The 17877-nt window shown below is 44.9% G+C and overlaps 1 protein-coding gene across 1 annotated transcript in view; it reads right to left on the bottom strand.

Annotated features, from left to right (window-relative positions):
- Nucleotides 1–555: 555 nt before the first annotated feature.
- ADK (adenosine kinase) overlaps nt 556–17877 on the bottom strand; it is a 21681-nt gene continuing 4359 nt past the window's right edge. The window contains exons 3-4 of the mRNA XM_087396312.1: nt 1215–1487; nt 556–1107 (exon numbers count right to left, since the gene is read on the bottom strand). Of these exons, the coding sequence (XP_087252438.1) occupies nt 964–1107; nt 1215–1487 (417 nt within the window). The 3' untranslated portion in view covers nt 556–963. The remainder of the gene's footprint in view (nt 1108–1214; nt 1488–17877) is intronic.

Raw genomic sequence — 17877 nt, 5'->3', positions numbered from 1 at the left:
TTGAGTTATTCTCAGCTGCTAACCCCTTAGCACATTCATACCATTGCTGCCTATCTAATGTGCAATCCATTTCTTAAGTCTTCCAATGCATTTATATGGAGATTTGCATATTGGATTTACATTTGTACCTGGTGGCATGCGATCGAAACTTCAAGGATTCTACCAATTTTCACATATCTAAATTCGTTTTTTACCTTTGCAGGTTATGCAACCTGAAGCTTGTAAGAAACTTGGAACCTCACAACAAGATGCCATGGTTCCCATCAAAAGTTGATAATCAGAACCAAGGTAGACTGAGCTATCTGCTAAGTGCGCAACTGGAACTAGGCTGAAGTCTTTCCTGTAAAACATTCGCATACTTTTTAGATGTCCCATGATAAGAAAGATTATACTAATAGTCAGCTTGGACTTAGGAGGCCAAACTAGCCTTCATCTTTTAGCAAAACAAAGAGTATGTTTTAAATTACAAAATGCAAGCTAAACCAGCCCTTCGCAAAGGAAACAGGCAAATTAAAGAGAGAGAATTAAAGAATCCAACCTTCACACAATACAATAGACAGAAAAATTGAAGTCGCTTTACAAGGACTAATGTGGGTCATCAGTAGGTGATTGCACCCTTATGTGATTCAAATGTATGCTGGTAGCACCAAGAATAGAACCTTAAAATAATTCAGCTATCATGACTGACATAATTCAGCTATCATAATCATGAATACAATTTTAGAATGTGTTGCATCACTTCATGTCCTTGATAGAATTTAAGATGCAATTCTATACTAATATTCATCTCTCAACCTGGTTCACTACACTGATTTCCGAGGATAGAAACTTAATTCTAATAGAAGGGCACAAATGTGAGCCCCACTCACTGATATAATCCAGAAAGCCTCTGATGTGAGGCTTCCTGGAGATGAATCTATATATCCCCCAACAGGGGACTACATATGCCACAAGAGTGGAGACCTAAGCGGCCATCGATTGAGGTTCTTCGGGCAAATGCAACTTGAGTGCGTCCAGGAGTTTTGGCCACGTTTCAGGTATTCCTCCAAGAACATCAAAGTCCATGAGCTTTCCTTGTGTCCGATAGTACTCCTCAACAGGTTTACTCTACACAATCACGGCACAATGCAGAAGAGAGTCACCACATAGTCAAGCCTCAAGGACAATACAATCAGTCATAAGACTTCTACATGTACGTTTTAAAGAAGTCTCACCTCCTCTGCATGTATACGTAACCGAGCTCTTACTACCTCCTCCGTGTCGTCTGCACGAACTGTCAATTTTTGGGCACACATTGGTGGTGGCAAAAGAGGTGGCATGAATATTCTTGGTCCTCCATCTGCACCTTGTACATCAATATTGGCAAGGTTGTAATTCGTGCCACATCCACTGCAGATCCTTCGGCCCAAACATTTCATAATCAAGACATCTTCTTGTAGCCGCAAGTTGACAGCAAGGTCTATATCAGTAACTTTATCCAAAATTTCCTGCGCAGCACAAATGGGCCTGGTTTATCAATAAAAAGACATGTGAACTTCCCACAATAAATGTAGACGATAAGCATGTATTCTTCAAATCCTTCAAAAATCTTAGAAATATGACTCTGTCCTCAGCGGACAAACAAAACACAGTAAGTTGTCACCTGCATCCTTTACGGATGACATGTACTTTAAGCAGCAGCCACACAAGCAGGACAGCAGTGCAACAAGGTCGCCACCTAGGAATCTGCATCAATATGGTTGCCTGCATCCATCTACGAATGATGTGGACATTTGCCTTGCTGTAGGAGGAGCAGCCGTGACAGTTATTGTTATGACCCATCATAGCATGGGTTGTCATTGATGATGGGGTTAGAAGGTCCAAGCAAAGGACACTTTAAAAGTGGCTGACTAGTCGAATGGCACCCCTGGGTGAGCCTACATATATGAGTTCTGGGCTCATTTGCATGGATGCCTCGGGATACCAGTCTGGCCTAACACCTGGACTGGATATGGGACTGTTAGAAACTCACTGTGCCCACCTGTGAGCCCCCGATTCAAGGGGACAAGGGGCAGTGAGAGGTAGGGGGGCTGGGAGAGAGAGACTCAGGCCAGAAACAGAGGCAGAAAGAGGCGACCAGCACACGGGCTGGTCGCTGCCTGCAACAGCAGGAAAACAGGGGCCTTAGGCCTCACTTGGAGGCGCCTGCAGCTGCGCAGACCGGCTGCACAGGGCACCCTTAAATAGGGGCCTGTGGCAGGCCAAGTCGGCCCAACCAGGGCCACCGACCAGGGCCAACCCTGGTCGGTTTTCTAGGGCCCACCTGGTCGGCCACCAGACAGGGTACTGACCCTGCTGGTCGGTCAACTCAAGGGGCCTGGGCAGTGCCTATCAAAGGCCCACTCCTTCATTGTTTCCAGCATCCAGTGCAAGACTGAAAGCCTCCTTCCAAGGCTGTGCTGTGCACTCAGTTCTGGAGCAGTTTGTGAGAGAGAGTCCTTCAGTGTTCTCCAGCACTTTGCTGTATTTTGTATTGCTCTCTGTGAGCTGTTTTTTTCTGCCCACCATCTGGTGGATGAATATACTCTCTCTCTCTCTCTCCGTCCAAGTTATTTCTGAGTGAGTGTTTGTTGCATCTGTGATCATCTATCTGAGTTGAGTGTGTGTAAGAGTTGGAGAGATCTTGGGTGGAGGTTTGAGTGATTCATTCCCTCCTATTCTCTAACATGGTATCAGAGCCATAGGCTCTCAACTCTTCTTCACCAAAGCACTCTCTGAAGGAAGGAGTCCCTTGGCAGAAAGGCGATTCTGTTTTCAGCTCAGGCTAGCACGGGAGGTCAGTACATATTTTTTGCTTCAGTTTTTTCAGTTTGCTATTCACCGAGATGGATCAGCGTTCAGAAGCCTCTACACCCACTGCACGTCCTTCCTCCTCCTCCAATCATCTTCCTTCTTCATTTATTCCCAATTTTAATGAAGCTGCAAAGCTCGATGGGACGAACTATCCAATCTGGAAAGGCAAGATCCGAAGCCATCTGTTGGCACGGAAGGTGTGGAAGATAGTGATTGGGACCGAGGAGAAGCTGGAGGACATTGTGGACAAAAGAGGTGAAGTTTTAGTTGAAGCAGATGCAGATGAACTTAGTGCATGGGAGGAGAGGGATGCTCAAGTCTTAGCAATGCTAATTGGCACGACAACAGATGCTGTGATTCCTCATATCCAGTTGGCAAAGACGTCTTCAGAGGCGTGGGCCATACTGAAGGAGCTGTATGAAACCAATAATACAGCTCGTATCATTACTCTTTAGCATCAGCTTTATAATCTTGATATGAATGAGGGTGAGTGTGTGCATGACCATCTGACAAAGGTGAAAGTCGTGTGGGACCAGCTCGCAGCGGTTGGTCAGAAGGTGGACTTGAGTCAATTGGCGTTGCTCACACTCCACAAGTTGCCACGGAGTTTCAAAAGTTTTGTGACTGCGGGTCAACGGACTAAGCCAATCACCTTTGAGGAGCTTGGCCCACTCCTGCTTCACGAGGAGGCTCGAGAGAAACTCTTTATGCAAACCGACAAGAAGGCATTAGTAGCCAAAGACAAAAAGGCAAGCCAAAGGAGTTCAAGAGGTCAGAGGACACTGACCGAAAGAAGAAAATGAAGTGCTATTACTGTGAAAAGCTTGGCCACTCCGCCAAAGAATGCCGAAAGAAGAAGGCAGATCAAAAGCGAAAGAGAGAAGCTAGGAACAAAGAAGAGCCTAAGAATGATTCTGCCAATGTGACGACTGGACAGTTGTTTTTAGTCAGTGAACATTGTTCAGCATATGCAGTCAGTGAAGGTAAAGAGGGTTGGTATGTTGACAGCGGTGCTTCAAAGCACATGTCTAACAAAAAGACTTGGTTCAAAACCATGGAAAGTACACACCCGGATTCCAAAGTTTCTGTCGGGATAGCCGGACGTGTCCTGTGAAGGGCATCGGTAGCATTCCTTTCATTACAACCGCGGGTGAGAAGAAGGATATCTCTGGAGTTACTTTATGTACCCAACCTTTGCAAGAACTTACTGTCTGTGAGTCAGATGGACAAAAACAACATGGCATTTCTCTTTCAAGATGGCAAGGTCACCGTGACATCCAAAGCAAATGGACAGATGGTGGCTCAAGGAGTTGAAGAGAACAGACTGTACCGCCTCAGTGCAATGTTGGTTCATGAAGACAACGAAAAGTCCAAACTTCGGCATGAGCGCTTCGGTCATGTCAGCTATGGAATCTTGGCTGAAATGTCAAAGTCGAAGATGGTGGATGGACTTCCACCAATTACAAGCAAGGATGATGTCTGTAGGGCTTGCCTAGAAGGCAAGCAGCACAGGGATAACTTCCCACGAGAGGCCTCGTTTCGGGCCAGCAAACCACTTGAGTTGGTTCATGCCGACATTTGTGGCCCAATGTCTACAGCATCGTGGGCAAGATCCAAGTACTCACTTCTCTTTGTGGATGATTTCAGTAGAATGACCTGGGTATATTGTTTGGCTAAAAAGTCACAGGCTTTCGAGAAGTTCAAGGCCAGAGTTGAAAAGGAGACAGGGGAGGATGTCAAGACGTTCCGCACAGACAGGGGGGGAGAATTCACCTCAAATGAGTTCAACACATTTTGTCGCAAGCATGGGATCAAGCGACAACTCACCACAGCACATACTTCTCAGCAAAACGGGGTAGCCGAGAGGAAGCATAGAACCACCACAGAGACAGGGCTTGCTATGCTCCGAGGGAGGAACCTTTCTAAAGCCTATTGGAGTGAAGCTATCAATACAGCCGTACACATTCTCAACAGGACCGAGACGAAGGCCGTCAAGGACAAGACTCCATATGAGGCATTTTATGGTAAGAAGCCCTCTATCACTCATCTTCGCATTTTTGGTTCTAACGCATGGGTGCATGTGCACAAGGAAGACAGAACCAAGCTTAATTCCCGGAGCAAAAAATGTATCTTTGTTGGGTATAGCGAAGAATCTAAGGCCTATCAACTCTTTGACCCAGTAAAGAAGCAGATCCTTATCAGTCGGGATGTTGTCTTCGAGGAAAAGAAACCTGAATCCCAAGAAGAGCCTCAGATTGAGGAGGAGGAGATTGTTAACCCCCGAACCTACCCCACCCCAGGTTGACCATCCAAAAGGTGGCGAAATCAGAAGCTGATGTCCCACAAGATACTGAGAAAAAGCAGGATGTTCCAGGAGCAGTTCCAGTTCCTCCTCCCACTGAGAAGCAGAAAAGGTTGCCCTAATGGTACCTAAGGACATTGGAAGAGTCTCGGGTCACCGAATTACCTGAGAGTAGTAGTTTCGAATTGCGTCGGTCCCAACGTCTTCAAAAGACCCCATCCGTGAATTTTACGTTAGTGGCTCAGCTTGACGAGCCAAGGACCTTCAAGGAGGCGAAGGACAATCCAAAATGGCAAGCTGCCATGCAGGCAGAGATGGATGCTATCCTAGAGAACAATACCTGGGACTTAGTGGCCCAACCCCCGTGACGAAAAGTCATCGGCACTAAGTGGGTATACAAACTTAAATACAAATCAAACGACAGCTTGGATAAGTAAAAAGCAAGGTTAGTGGTCAAAGGTTTTGCTCAAACTAAAGGCATGTATTTTGATGAAACTTTTGCTCCCACAGCTCGCATGGTTACTATCCGCACAGTGATTGCCCTTGCTGCCCAATTCCAGTGGCCCATTTTTCAAATGGACGTGAAGTCCGCATTCCTTAATGTACCCTAAAGGAGGAGGTATACATGGAGCAGCCACCGGGCTTTCAAGATCCAGGGTCCCCATTAAAGGTTTGCAGGTTGAAAAAGGCATTTGGCGTAGGTGATCCCATAGGTGCAAGTACCCTTTAGATACCTCAGCACTCGTAAACCTGCATCCCAATGACTCTTCCTGGGAGAAGCAGAGAACTGGCATAATAGCCCAACTACATAACAAATATCAGGTCGAGTATTGGTAAGGTAAAGCAAACTTCCTACCAATCATCGGTACAAGGGAGTATCGATCGATTGAGATGTGTCGTGAACACTTAGCTTGAGCCCGACCTCCATGGGAGTTACTACAGTCCTGCAATTCTCCATCTGAAATCTCTTCAAAAGTTATTTGCAATATTTCTCCTGTGAAATGAAGATCATGTCTTTGGCCTGCTTTACTTCTATCCCAAGGAAGTAATGTAATAACCCAAGGTCATTCATTTCAAACTCAGACATGAGTAGCTCCTTGACCTGAAAAATCTTCTTGACCTGGTCACCTGTCAAGATAAGATCATCAACATAGAGGATGAGTACCAATCGCAACCCCTTCTCAATGAACAAGTAAAGGTTTGTCTCAGAAGGACTCCGACTTAGCCCTATCTTCTGAAAGAATACATCACTCCTTTGGTACCAAGCTCTGGGGGCCTATTTCAGCCCGTATAAGAACTAGGCGGATTCTGTGACAGTGATTGGGCGGGTGATGCTGACACCAGAAGATCGACAACAGGGTATTGTTTTTTACTTGCATCTGGTGCCATCTCTTAGCTGAGTAAGAAGCAACCCACAGTGGCCCTTTCATCTCCAGAGGCAAAGTACAAAGCCGCGTGTACAGCAACCTGTGAGACACTATGGTTGAGGTGGATTCTGGAGGACATGGACGTGTGTCAGGAGGACGCAACAATGCTAATGTGCGACAATTAGAGTTGCATAGCCATTGCCAAGAATCCAGTGTACCATGCGCGGACCAAGCACATCGAAGTTCATTACCACTTTGTTCGAGAGCTCATCATCGATGACGTGATCAAGCTTATGTACTGCCCGACCGCCGACAACTTGTCCAACCTCTTCACGAAGGCACTCCCTCGAGAACAGATGGGGCACCTCATCAAACGCATGGGGATTGGCCAACAGTTGTGACATTGAGGGGGGGGGGTAGAAACTCACTGTGCCCACCTGTGAGCCCCCGATTTGAGGGGACAAGGGGCAGCGAGAGATAGGGGGGCTGGGAGAGAGAGACTCAGGCCAGAAACAGAGGCAGAAAGAGGCGACCAGCACACGGGCTGGTCGCTGCCTGCAACAGCAGGAAAACAGGGGCCTTAGGCCTCACTTGGAGGCGCCTGCAGCTGCGCAGACTGGCTGCACAGGGCACCCTTAAATAGGGGCCTGTGGCAGGCCAAGTCGGCCCAACCAGGGCCACCGACCAGGGCCAACCCTGGTCGGTTTTCTAGGGCCCACCTGGTCGGCCACCAGACAGGGTACTGACCCTGCTGGTCGGTCAACTCAAGGGGCCTGGGCAGTGCCTATAAAAGGCCCACTCCTTCATTGTTTCCAGCATCCAGTGCAAGACTGAAAGCCTCCTTCCAAGGCTGTGCTGTGCACTCAGTTCTGGAGCAGTTTGTGAGAGAGAGAGTCCTTCAGGATTCTCCAGCACTTTGCTGTATTTTGTATTGCTCTCTATGAGCTGTTTTTTTCTGCCCACCATCTGGTGGATGAATATACTCTCTCTCTCTCTCTCCGTCCAAGTTATTTCTGAGTGAGTGTTTGTTGCATCTGTGATCATCTATCTGAGTTGAGTGAGTGTAAGAGTTGGAGAGATCTTGGGTGGAGGTTTGAGTGATTCATTCCCTCCTATTCTCTAACAGGGACATCGGGATTGTGGCCATGGACATGGTGGCTACCCTCAGGCTCAGAGGGTGATCTTTATACTGGATCTATGGGGGGTGGAAAGCTAGCCAGCTTCCCTAATATGATCTTTCTAACCTATGGTTGTATAGTAAGTCTTCGCATTAAGAATGGAACTTAAAGTGCTGGGGAAGGAGCTTGACAAAGAGCTTTTACAGAAAATCCAGACATTCTCCGATGCTCTCTTTGTGCAGTAATGTCCACCAAGTGCTAACAACCCCTTGTAAATAGAAAACCAAAAAAATGATCTTTTATACTTTCCCCATCTCTCTCTCTATGATAAAGAAAAGAGGGGAGGGCATCCAGAGACCCATTATAAGAAACAAGCTTTATATCCCTTCAATAGGTTGTAAAGATTCACTTTACATGGTGGGGCATATCGGATGAAGAGCGAGAACTGGAGAAATGACATTTTTATTTATGCCGCTATTGAGACGATGTACTGGAAGATGAACTTGTGGTGCTTGCTTTGATGTCGATGACTCAAGACATCCATGCTCCAAGATGCTCTCAATCCCTTCAGACGTTTTAAGGGACTCGTTTTCCTCTATGAGCTATGTATTCAAAGCTTATAACTGGCATACTTCTTCCAAATGCATTGACGACTCAACTGTACTGGCCAGAAGAGGAAGAGCTAGTAAAGATCCCATAATGTAGAATATGCAATACTAGTCGGGGGTGTGCTCATTTCCTCTCTCAGCTCCAGCCTGTTGCAGCGCTAAACCCGCTCCAGATCTTGCCACGAATCTACTCCAAGTGATCCCGATTTGTGGGCAGTTCCTTCACACGGCACAGCAGCAAGTTGACGTTTGCCAGTCCAGCTTCAGCAGTTTCTCTTTCAGTTTGCACAGCACATTCTCTCTCAGTGTCAGGTCTCAGTTCTCAGCGTCATCTCTCAGTTCTCTCAGAACATTCACATCTCAGTTCAATTCTCTCACTCACACAGTAACCCTCCATGCCTGTGGACAACTCTAGCCTCATCCCTAGCCTTGTAGAGTGGTCTACATCGACGATTTGGACAGCATTGAGGTCTTGGTCGTTGGTTGTAGCCGTTTCTAAGGTTCTGGGTCTGCTTGTTTGCTGAATCCTGTATCTCTTCAAGAACAGTGTCCTCAGTTGTATTCCAGTTCTCCAAGATTAAAGCAAATTCTCTAAATATTGAAGGAGAAGCCCCTCAGTGGGTAAGGACCAAATCGGTTGTCGACTCGCTTATCTCTTTACCTTCTCTCTCTCTCTCTCTCTCTCTCTCTCTGGTGCATAATTGAAGACGACTCACTAAAGGTTTAAAGAAGGTCATGCTGTGATTACACCATCGTTAACCATTGCATGCTACAATAGGACAACTGTTGAGGTGCCAAGAAACAAGACTATGGAACCAAGACAAACCAATGAGGGCACAAGACCCCACTCAACACAGGTACGCCATGTCCAATGGACTTTAAACAAACTTACCAATGAATAGGTATAGATATCAAACATACCCACGTCAATGCCCACAAAAGTTCCTCTTGTCAACACAAATGGTGTCCAAACTGATTTACGAATCTACTAAGAGTGTAAACGTGATAGAGATGATCTTCACCACCTTGCCTCAATAAATAACCCTTGACTAACTGCTTGTATCACAGAATCCTTTCTTCAATTATTACAGAAGTAATTAATAAAGATCACGAGTCCCCTTCATGAGAGATGTTGAATCCAATTATTGAGAACGCTTGGTGTCAGTGATATAGGCTAAGTGTCACTTCTTTTAGTCCATTTATTAGTATGCCACACAAAAAGAGAGACGGATTGAGGCGCCAAGGTGGGGACCCCTGCTGGTAGGCTAATTTTATCCAGCACAAGCCACCTGTAGGGTTTACCTGAACAAGGCTTAGAGATAAAAGACAACACACAATCTCAGAAAGAGAGTGCACAAGACTTCTAGCTGGGCTCAACATGGGTGAGCCCTACCCATTCAATTATGACCAAGTTGATAAATTCTTAGATAGACTACACTATTCTGCTTTAGAGTTGGTTAATGAAGACCCAACCAAAAACTATAATCTCTGGAGTTGGTTAACGGAGGTCCATCAAGGTTAGCTGACCTATCTTGGTTAAGTCAGGACTAAGATACAATCAAACAGAATTGTCAACGCAACTCCATCTATATGTTTCTTCGAGTGCCAGAACATAGAGGTCACTAGATAGCCGAACCTAGAGCACACACCTTGTCTGCTCTTGTTGCATAAGACGAGTTGAAGATGAAGCAATTGTATATGCTTCTACCCATGAGGAAATTGAATGGGCACTTTTCCGGTCACACCCTCGCCGCAGTTAATCACAAGACCAGTAGAGGTTCAAAGTAAAGAACACTAGCACCAATCCAAATGCAAACAGGTTGGTGAGCCCCGACCTATGCTTCTAGCGTCTCACTTCAGTCCGATGATAATATGGGGCTACCGATGGCTCGCTGCGCATAACAACAGATACCAAAGCTGGAGGCCATCAACGAAATGTCCATCACAACAGCTTGCTGATTAAAAGAGAAGGAAACCAAGTCTGGGATTTGGACTCTCGAGAAAAGTTTCCAAATGAAATTTAGCCTTACCACAGGTTCTTAATGAGATCCCATTTCAATTAGCTGCAGAATGTTACTCTTTCGATGACTTTTCGATAATATTTGCATCAAATTTCCTTCACGTGAAAACTCTCCTGTGAAAGTTCATTGTAAATAAGCACATACTTATTGCCAACATCTTTGCTTTGCTCCCCTGCAACATTCTCAAGGTGTACTCCTTGAATACATGCTGATTCGCTTCAAGAAGAGCCTTTCCACATTGACTTCGGACACTATGAATCATAATATATGACAGTTGTAAGTCGTCTAGTCCCGTGTCCTCTATTGTTGATAGGTAGTAATTGTGGGTTTAGTCCGTAAATGGATTGTATACAACGAAATTCCCATCTGGGACCATCTTGGCTATCTATAGTTGGCTTGGTGTGATGGCAAAACTGGACATTTCGTAGATGCTCTCTCTCTCTCTCTCTCTCTCTCTCTCTCTCAACCAGGTCGATGCAATTACACCAAGTCTAATCTCTCTCAATCAACACCACAGCCATTAGATTTGAAGGAAATAGAATGAGTGAGAGATAGCAAGAGAGAGTAAGAGAGCAGGAGGCTTGGAAGCTGAAGACGTAGTTGCAATAGAATAGAGTGAGAGTACAACACACTGAAGGAAAAGATAAGGTTTTGTCCTAGTGACAAAACCTTAGTAGTCACTAACCATAGTTAGTGAACTAACTGCGGTTAGGGGGAAAAACCTCTCAATGAGGGAAAAGTGCCCCTAACTAGCTTATTGTATTACATTGGTCACTGCTGAATTATGTCTATAATTCTAACACCCCCCTGCAGTGCCAATGTCATGTACAAGGCTGATCAATCACCAAACGGATATAAGTTCAGGGCACTGCGAAATGCCTCAAACTTTTCACGTGGTAGTGCTTTGGTGAAAATATCTGCAACGTTGTCATGTGTGGACACAAAGATCATACTGATCTCTCCTGCATGCAACTTCTCTCTGACGTAGTGATAGTGAACCTCAATGTGTTTCGTGCGAGCATGAAACACTGGATTCTTTGCCACTGCAATGGCACTCTGACTATCAGTGAGAATTGGAGAGGGACCCTCCAAAGACAGATGAAGATCAGCAAATAGACGTCGCAGCCAGACACATTCAACTGTTGCTGTGAAAGCTGCCCTGTACTCAGCTTCACATGATGAGGTAGCCACTGTAGATTGTTTCTTGCTCAGCCATGAAATACAAGATTTACCCAAAAAGAAACAATTGCCACTAGTGGACTGCCTAGTGTCATAATCACCAGCCCAATCTGAATCACTGTAGGCATGCATCTGCAAGTCACCCCCCCGGGAAATAGTAAGCCAAAAGACTTTGTGCCCTGCAAATAACGGAAGATGCGCTTAACTGCCTGCCAATGCATAGTTTTTGGGCTGTGCATGTACCTGCTCACCTGAGATACTGCAAACTGAATATCAGGTCTAGTGTTGCAGAGATATATGAGGCATCCAACAGCCTGACTGTAAAGTGTGGCATCAACTGATTCTCCTGCATCATGCATTGTGAGTTTGAGCCCCGGTTCCATAGGAGTGGATATGGGCTTACACTCTTGCATGTTAAATCTGTCCAAGAGTTTCTGAACATACTTGGACTGAGACATAACAGTGCCACGTCTCTCATGAGAGAACTGGATCCCCAAATAAAAGTGAAGCAGCCCCAAATCTAACATGTCAAAGTTGGTCTGCAAATCAGCTTTGAAATCTGCAATTTTTTCTTCATTGGACCCTGTGAGCAGTAAGTCATCAACATAAAGAAGGATGACTAATATTTCCCCCCCATCCATCTTGATGCAGAGGGTGCTCTCAGTAGGACTATTGTGCAGCCCCTTGCTGGTCAAAAAGGCATGTATCTTGGCATACCATGCACGAGGGGCCTGTTTCAGCCCATATAAAGCTTTATTGAGCTTGCATACTTGAAGTGCATTTGCTGTAATTTCAAGCCCGGAGGTGGTCTGACATACACCTCTTCCAGCAAGTCCCCATTCAAGAAGGCTGTTTTTATGTCCAACTGATGAACATTCCACTCAAAATGTGCAGCCATTGCAATTACTGATCGGATGGTGGTCATCCGGGATGTAGGAGCGAATGTCTCCTCATAATCTATGCCCTTTTTCTGAGCATAGCCCTTAGCAACCAGCCTGGCCTTATATCTATCAATGGAGCCATCTGGCTTCCGTTTGACTTTAAATACCCATCGTGTGCCAATGGCATGTTTACCCTGTGGCAAGTCCACAACATTCCAAGTCCGATTTTTTGCAATGGACTGCAACTCATCGTGCATGGCATTCATCCAATGCACATTACCTTTTGCCTCTTCAAATGTGGCAGGCTCCTCCTCATCAAGGAGAGTACCTGCATATGCTGATTCCACTGAATTAGCACCTTCCATGTGCCTTGCTGCACTGCGAGTCCTGCCAGGTAACGGGGCATCAAGTTTACTCTCCCTGAGAGTCTGTAACAACCAGTTTGGGACTGTTTTTGCTGCATGTATGTCTGCGATTTCTTGCTGCACCACCTGTTCCACTGCCTGTGGAGGGGGCAAGACATCCTGTGGCGGAACTGAAGCATTTGGAGGTTGCTGTAAATTCTGATTTGGATCAGAAAAATCAGCAGGTAAACCCAAAGCAATGGGTAGCAACCCTTCAAAGACATCTTCTGAAGACGAAGGCATTTGAAATTCAGCCTGAGTGTGAGCTGAATTTTCAGAAAATATCACATCTCTACTTACAATGATTTTGCGTGTAGCAGGATTGTAGAGACGGTACCCCTTGCTTTCTGCACTGTATCCAACAAATATGCATTTGATGGCTTTATCTGACAATTTGTGCCTAAATTCAACTGGCACATGTGCATAGGCAAGGCATCCAAAGACTCGGAAGTGATCCACTGAAGGCTTCCTATCATTCCACACCTCAAAAGGAGTTTTTGTTTTTAAAGCCTTAGTGGGAGCCCTGTTCAAAATGTAATTGGCACACATCAAACCCTCTAGCCAGAATTTATGAGGCATGTGTTTGCTTTTCAGCATACATCTGTCCATCTCCATGAGAGTTCTATTTTTCCTCTCAGCTTTGCCATTTTGCTAAGGGGTCAGCCTGACTGTGAGCTGATGCACAATACCCTTTTGCTTGAGAAAAGCATCAAATTCTGCAGATAGGTATTCCCCACCTCTATCCGTGCGTAATGTCTGTATCTTGAGTCCGGTTTCATTTTCAACCATGGCTGAAAAGTGTTTAAACACCGTGAACACTTCAGATTTCTTTTTCAGCCCATAAACCAAGTAAAATTGGAGTAGTCATCAATAAATGTGACAAAGTAGAGGTGACCACCCAATGACGGAGTCCTCATGGGACCACAGACATCACTGTGTATAAGCTGCAATTTGCGAACAGCTTTAACTGAACCATCCTTCTTGAAGGGGAATCTATGCATTTTACCTAAAATGCACCCTTCACAGGCATGTGGAGGAGGTATCTCAAGAGGTGGCAATGCATCAACCATTGAAAATTTCTGAAGTGTAATTAAGCTGTTGTAATGCATGTGGCCATATCTGGCATGCCATAATTCTGCATTTTGCATGGCAGCTGTAGGGGTAGAAACTGCCAGAACGCAATGCCTTCAAGTCTGCGCATTTGGCACACACACCAAAGCGACAAAGCTTTGGTATCTTCACGATTTACTTGCATCACTTTTAGCCTTTTGTGAAGGCTGTCCTGACCCACTGGAAGGCTGATTTGCTGCTGTCTTTGCCTGTCCCTTTGTTTTTTATTTAAATTTTGAGAGCATGGCTTGTTCACCTGCACGTGATGCCAAATTTTTCCTGGTCTGCTCTTCCTGAAGCAGAAGTCCTATCAACTCATGAAAAGTGAGGGGATTTGCACCCCCCCCATTGATAAGTTCAGTGAAGTGTGAAAGCTGAGATAAGACTCAGGAAGAGAATTCAGAGTGGTTGTAATCATCTCTGAATCAGGAATAATTTCATCTATGTTTAACAATTGCTCTCTGAGATCCTGTAGCTTTGTGAGGTGGATTGACATGGAGTCACCCTACTCCATATGTGTATTGCTCAACTCTCTTTTTAAGAAAGATACCCTGGCATCATTCCGTGCTGCATACATGCTTTCCAATATATCCCACGCTGCCCTGGAGGTCTTACACGACCGGATATGCGAAATGATAGATCTTTTACTGAAAGAGAGATGCATGACAAAGCTAAGGCATCCCGTGAATCCCATCTCTTCTGCTCTGGAGTATTGACTGTAGCTGCACCAACAACTTGTCCTGCAGCTGCACCCTGTGCACGACCTCTTCCACCTCCTTGCTGAGGAGGGGTAGCAGGTGCAATATCTGCTGGTCGGATCTCATCCCCATTGACATAATCCCATAGATTCCGAGAAATCAGAATATTACGTACCATAAAACTCCAGAGGGAGTAGTTGGTACCATCCAACTTGTCTTCTTGTGAAAGACCACCAAATGGAAACTCATTCTGATTTTGATGGGCCATTCTTGAGAAAAAGATTGAAGCAGATACAGATCTGAATTCCCTTACTGGGAATGGAATGCACAACTTCCAAAGAACACAGCCAAGCACGGGCTGTATATGCAACTTAGATTTCTGTACTTGAGCTGTCAGAAATCTGTCCAAGTACAGAAATCTGTCCAAGCATCAAAAACTCTCCAAAATCTGCCAAAAGTGTTTCAAACACTCCAAGAAAGGCAGTATGTACTGAATACTCCAAAGAAAATGCTCTCTCAACACAAAAGCCCCAATTTGTGGCTAGAAATTGCAGCCAGAAAGGGGCAAAATTACTAAAAGCCCCAAATCTGCAATTTTTAAACAAAAGCCCCAAATTTCAGACTAGATCTGCAATTTTGCTCCAGATGTAGCTCCAAACCTGCACAATGATTGCAATGTCTGCAATATACAAAATGCCCCAAATTTACTCCAAAACAACTGCACCAAACTATGGTTTTCTGCAAGATGAGCCTGCCCAAGAACACCTGTGACTGAAGGCAACCGGTGTAGATCTGCAAGTACAGATCTGCAAGTACAGATTGTACGGATGAGCAGACTGTTGCCACACGTGTGGTACTGAAGGACTCCACGCAGATCTACGGAAGATACTGTACGGAAGTAAGGACTATACGGTAAGTACAGACTGTGCGAACTGTACGGTAAGTACGGAACAGACCGTACGGTACTGATGGCGCAGGTACGGTCAAAAAGGCGGATCTGTACGGGAGATTCAGCGCTGTACGACGAATCTATATGGGAGATTCGGCGATGTACGGCGAATCTGTACGGATGGTGTACGGCGCTGCAACGGATCTGTATGGAAGCTATTACGGGAGCGTACGGAAGTGTACGGAGGCAGTACGGCGAATTCCGTACAGTTGTATGGACTGTACGGACGACTTGGAGCAAGCTGAAAACGTGAGGCTTAGAGGTGCCACGAAGGGAGCAGGGAGCCCGAGGCTTTTGAACCCGCTCTGATACCAAATGAAGGAAATAGAATGAGTGAGAGATAGCAAGAGAGAGTAAGAGAGCAGGAGGCTTGGAAGCTGAAGACGTAGTTGCAATAGAATAGAGTGAGAGTACAACACACTGAAGGAAAAGATAAGGTTTTGTCCTAGTGACAAAACCTTAGTAGTCACTAACCATAGTTAGTGAACTAACTGTCGTTAGGGGGAAAAACCTCTCAATGAGGGAAAAGTGCCCCTAACTAGCTTATTGTATTACATTGGTCACTGCTGAATTATGTCTATAATTCTAACAAGATTGTCACATTTTGGATATAGTCTCCATCTAGGGCAAGGCTCGTGGCACCTAGAGTTGGTGTCACAGAGAATTCTATCTAGCTTACCAACCTCTATCCAATGTTGCCTTACCAATATCCACCCTACTCATTTTACTACCTTCAAACACCATCTTGTAGGTAGGTCACCTTCCTTAGTCTCATAATTTTTGGACCAACTCTCCCCCCCCACAAAACTTGTTATGTAGAGTGCTTTCGATGATCTAGAACAACAACATCTACTCTCATTTTCAGTATTCAATTTCAAGCTCATTTTCGCAAAGTGCTATGTGTTGGACACAAATTCTTGTGTGCTCAAGGAAGGGCATGCTCCTTCATCTTATAAGTTTTGAAGCGAAAGCGTGCCAACTCTCCGCCCACACAAAAATTCACCTGGCATTTTTGGCACTTTAATACATAATCTTGGATGTCCTTATCTATTCCAAGCCAAAAAATTTTCCTCTTTAGAAGCGCATACGTCTTCTGAATTCTCGGGCGTCCCAGCACTCAGACTATAATGACACTCAAAAAGAATTTCTGCGGATGCAAAATGCTTTCCAATTGTCCAAGAGAGAAAGCGTGCCAACTCTCCCTTAGCACAAACGTGTGGGTATTAATAAATGCAAAGTACTATGTGCACTCTACAAAATGCTTTCCAATTAACTAACACAACAACATCCAATCTCATTTTCAATATTCAATTTCAAGCTCAACTATTGGTAATCCCTCGACAAGCTTCCACAACGGAGCCTCTTTTGACAAAGCTTTTGTGATAATGCCTACCAAAATCCCTGTTAAACAAAGCCTCTAGCAAAGTGCATTCTTGTTATACAACCGTGTAAAGCTCTCCAACATGTTTCTCTTTAATCTAGAAATCTATGCTACAAATACTCATTGTACCTCATTCCCTACCATCCCATCTTATCATTTGCTTGCTTAGGTTGCTCTCATATCCACAAGACACCGTTGGTGAACAAAATCAGTGAGCAACTTGCTCGCTCCTACCACAACGAAGAACCTCGGAGTTGCTCACTGAACCAGATGGAGAACTGCCAATTGTAGTGTTCAATAGAGTTACTCTAGTTTCCCTGCCCTAGTTAGGCAAGGGTGATGAGCCAGATGCTATTTTCTTCTCTCAATCTAGGCCATTGTTAGGCAAGATTGACACTCTTCAATTTTAGGCGATGGGAAGGTGAGGTGAGCTAAAAGAAGGAAGACGAAGAGGGGGGGGCAGGGAAAGAAGAAGAAAAGGGGGATTGGAAAGCAAAAAACAAAAAATCAACAAAAAACAAAGAAGAAGAAAAGGAGGAAAGGTGGGGGGGACAAAAAACAAAAAACAACGAAAGAAATAAGTTGCTTAGTCTGGAGTGGCGCGTTTAGTGATTGGACCTAACGAAACACATATTTTGGTTACTATGGGACCCATGCTCCTAAACGTGGTGTCTTCAAAGCCCAACTAATTCCCACATATGGGGCATTTAGTGCTTTCTAAGGAGCCCAAGCACTTGGAAGAAAGGTACCTTTTAAGTTCTACCTTCCATTCCTCCTTTAGCATTTCAACTCTTCAATATCTTCCTCATGGTGCCTTTAAATCCAAAACCCCAAGTTCTTTTTGTTAATCATTTTTTCTTCAACAAAAGTATATAGATTCCAAAGATGTTTATGTTGATACTTCCAAAAAGAGCAACCCTTTAAAAGTCATGAAAGAGAAATTGAAGCATCTTATGTCCAACTCCATCAATACTTGAAAAAGTTCAATATCATTACTGGCCAAGTAAAGATGACTTGCACCCTCCTA

The sequence above is a fragment of the Dipteris shenzhenensis genome, chromosome 25 (genome assembly GCF_047967505.1).
Source record: "Dipteris shenzhenensis isolate YYH24624 ecotype China chromosome 25, Dip_SZ_1.0, whole genome shotgun sequence".
NCBI classification, from domain to species: domain Eukaryota; kingdom Viridiplantae; phylum Streptophyta; class Polypodiopsida; order Gleicheniales; family Dipteridaceae; genus Dipteris; species Dipteris shenzhenensis.
Note: the sequence above shows the minus strand (reverse complement) of the source record. Positions and strands in the feature narration are given on the sequence as shown.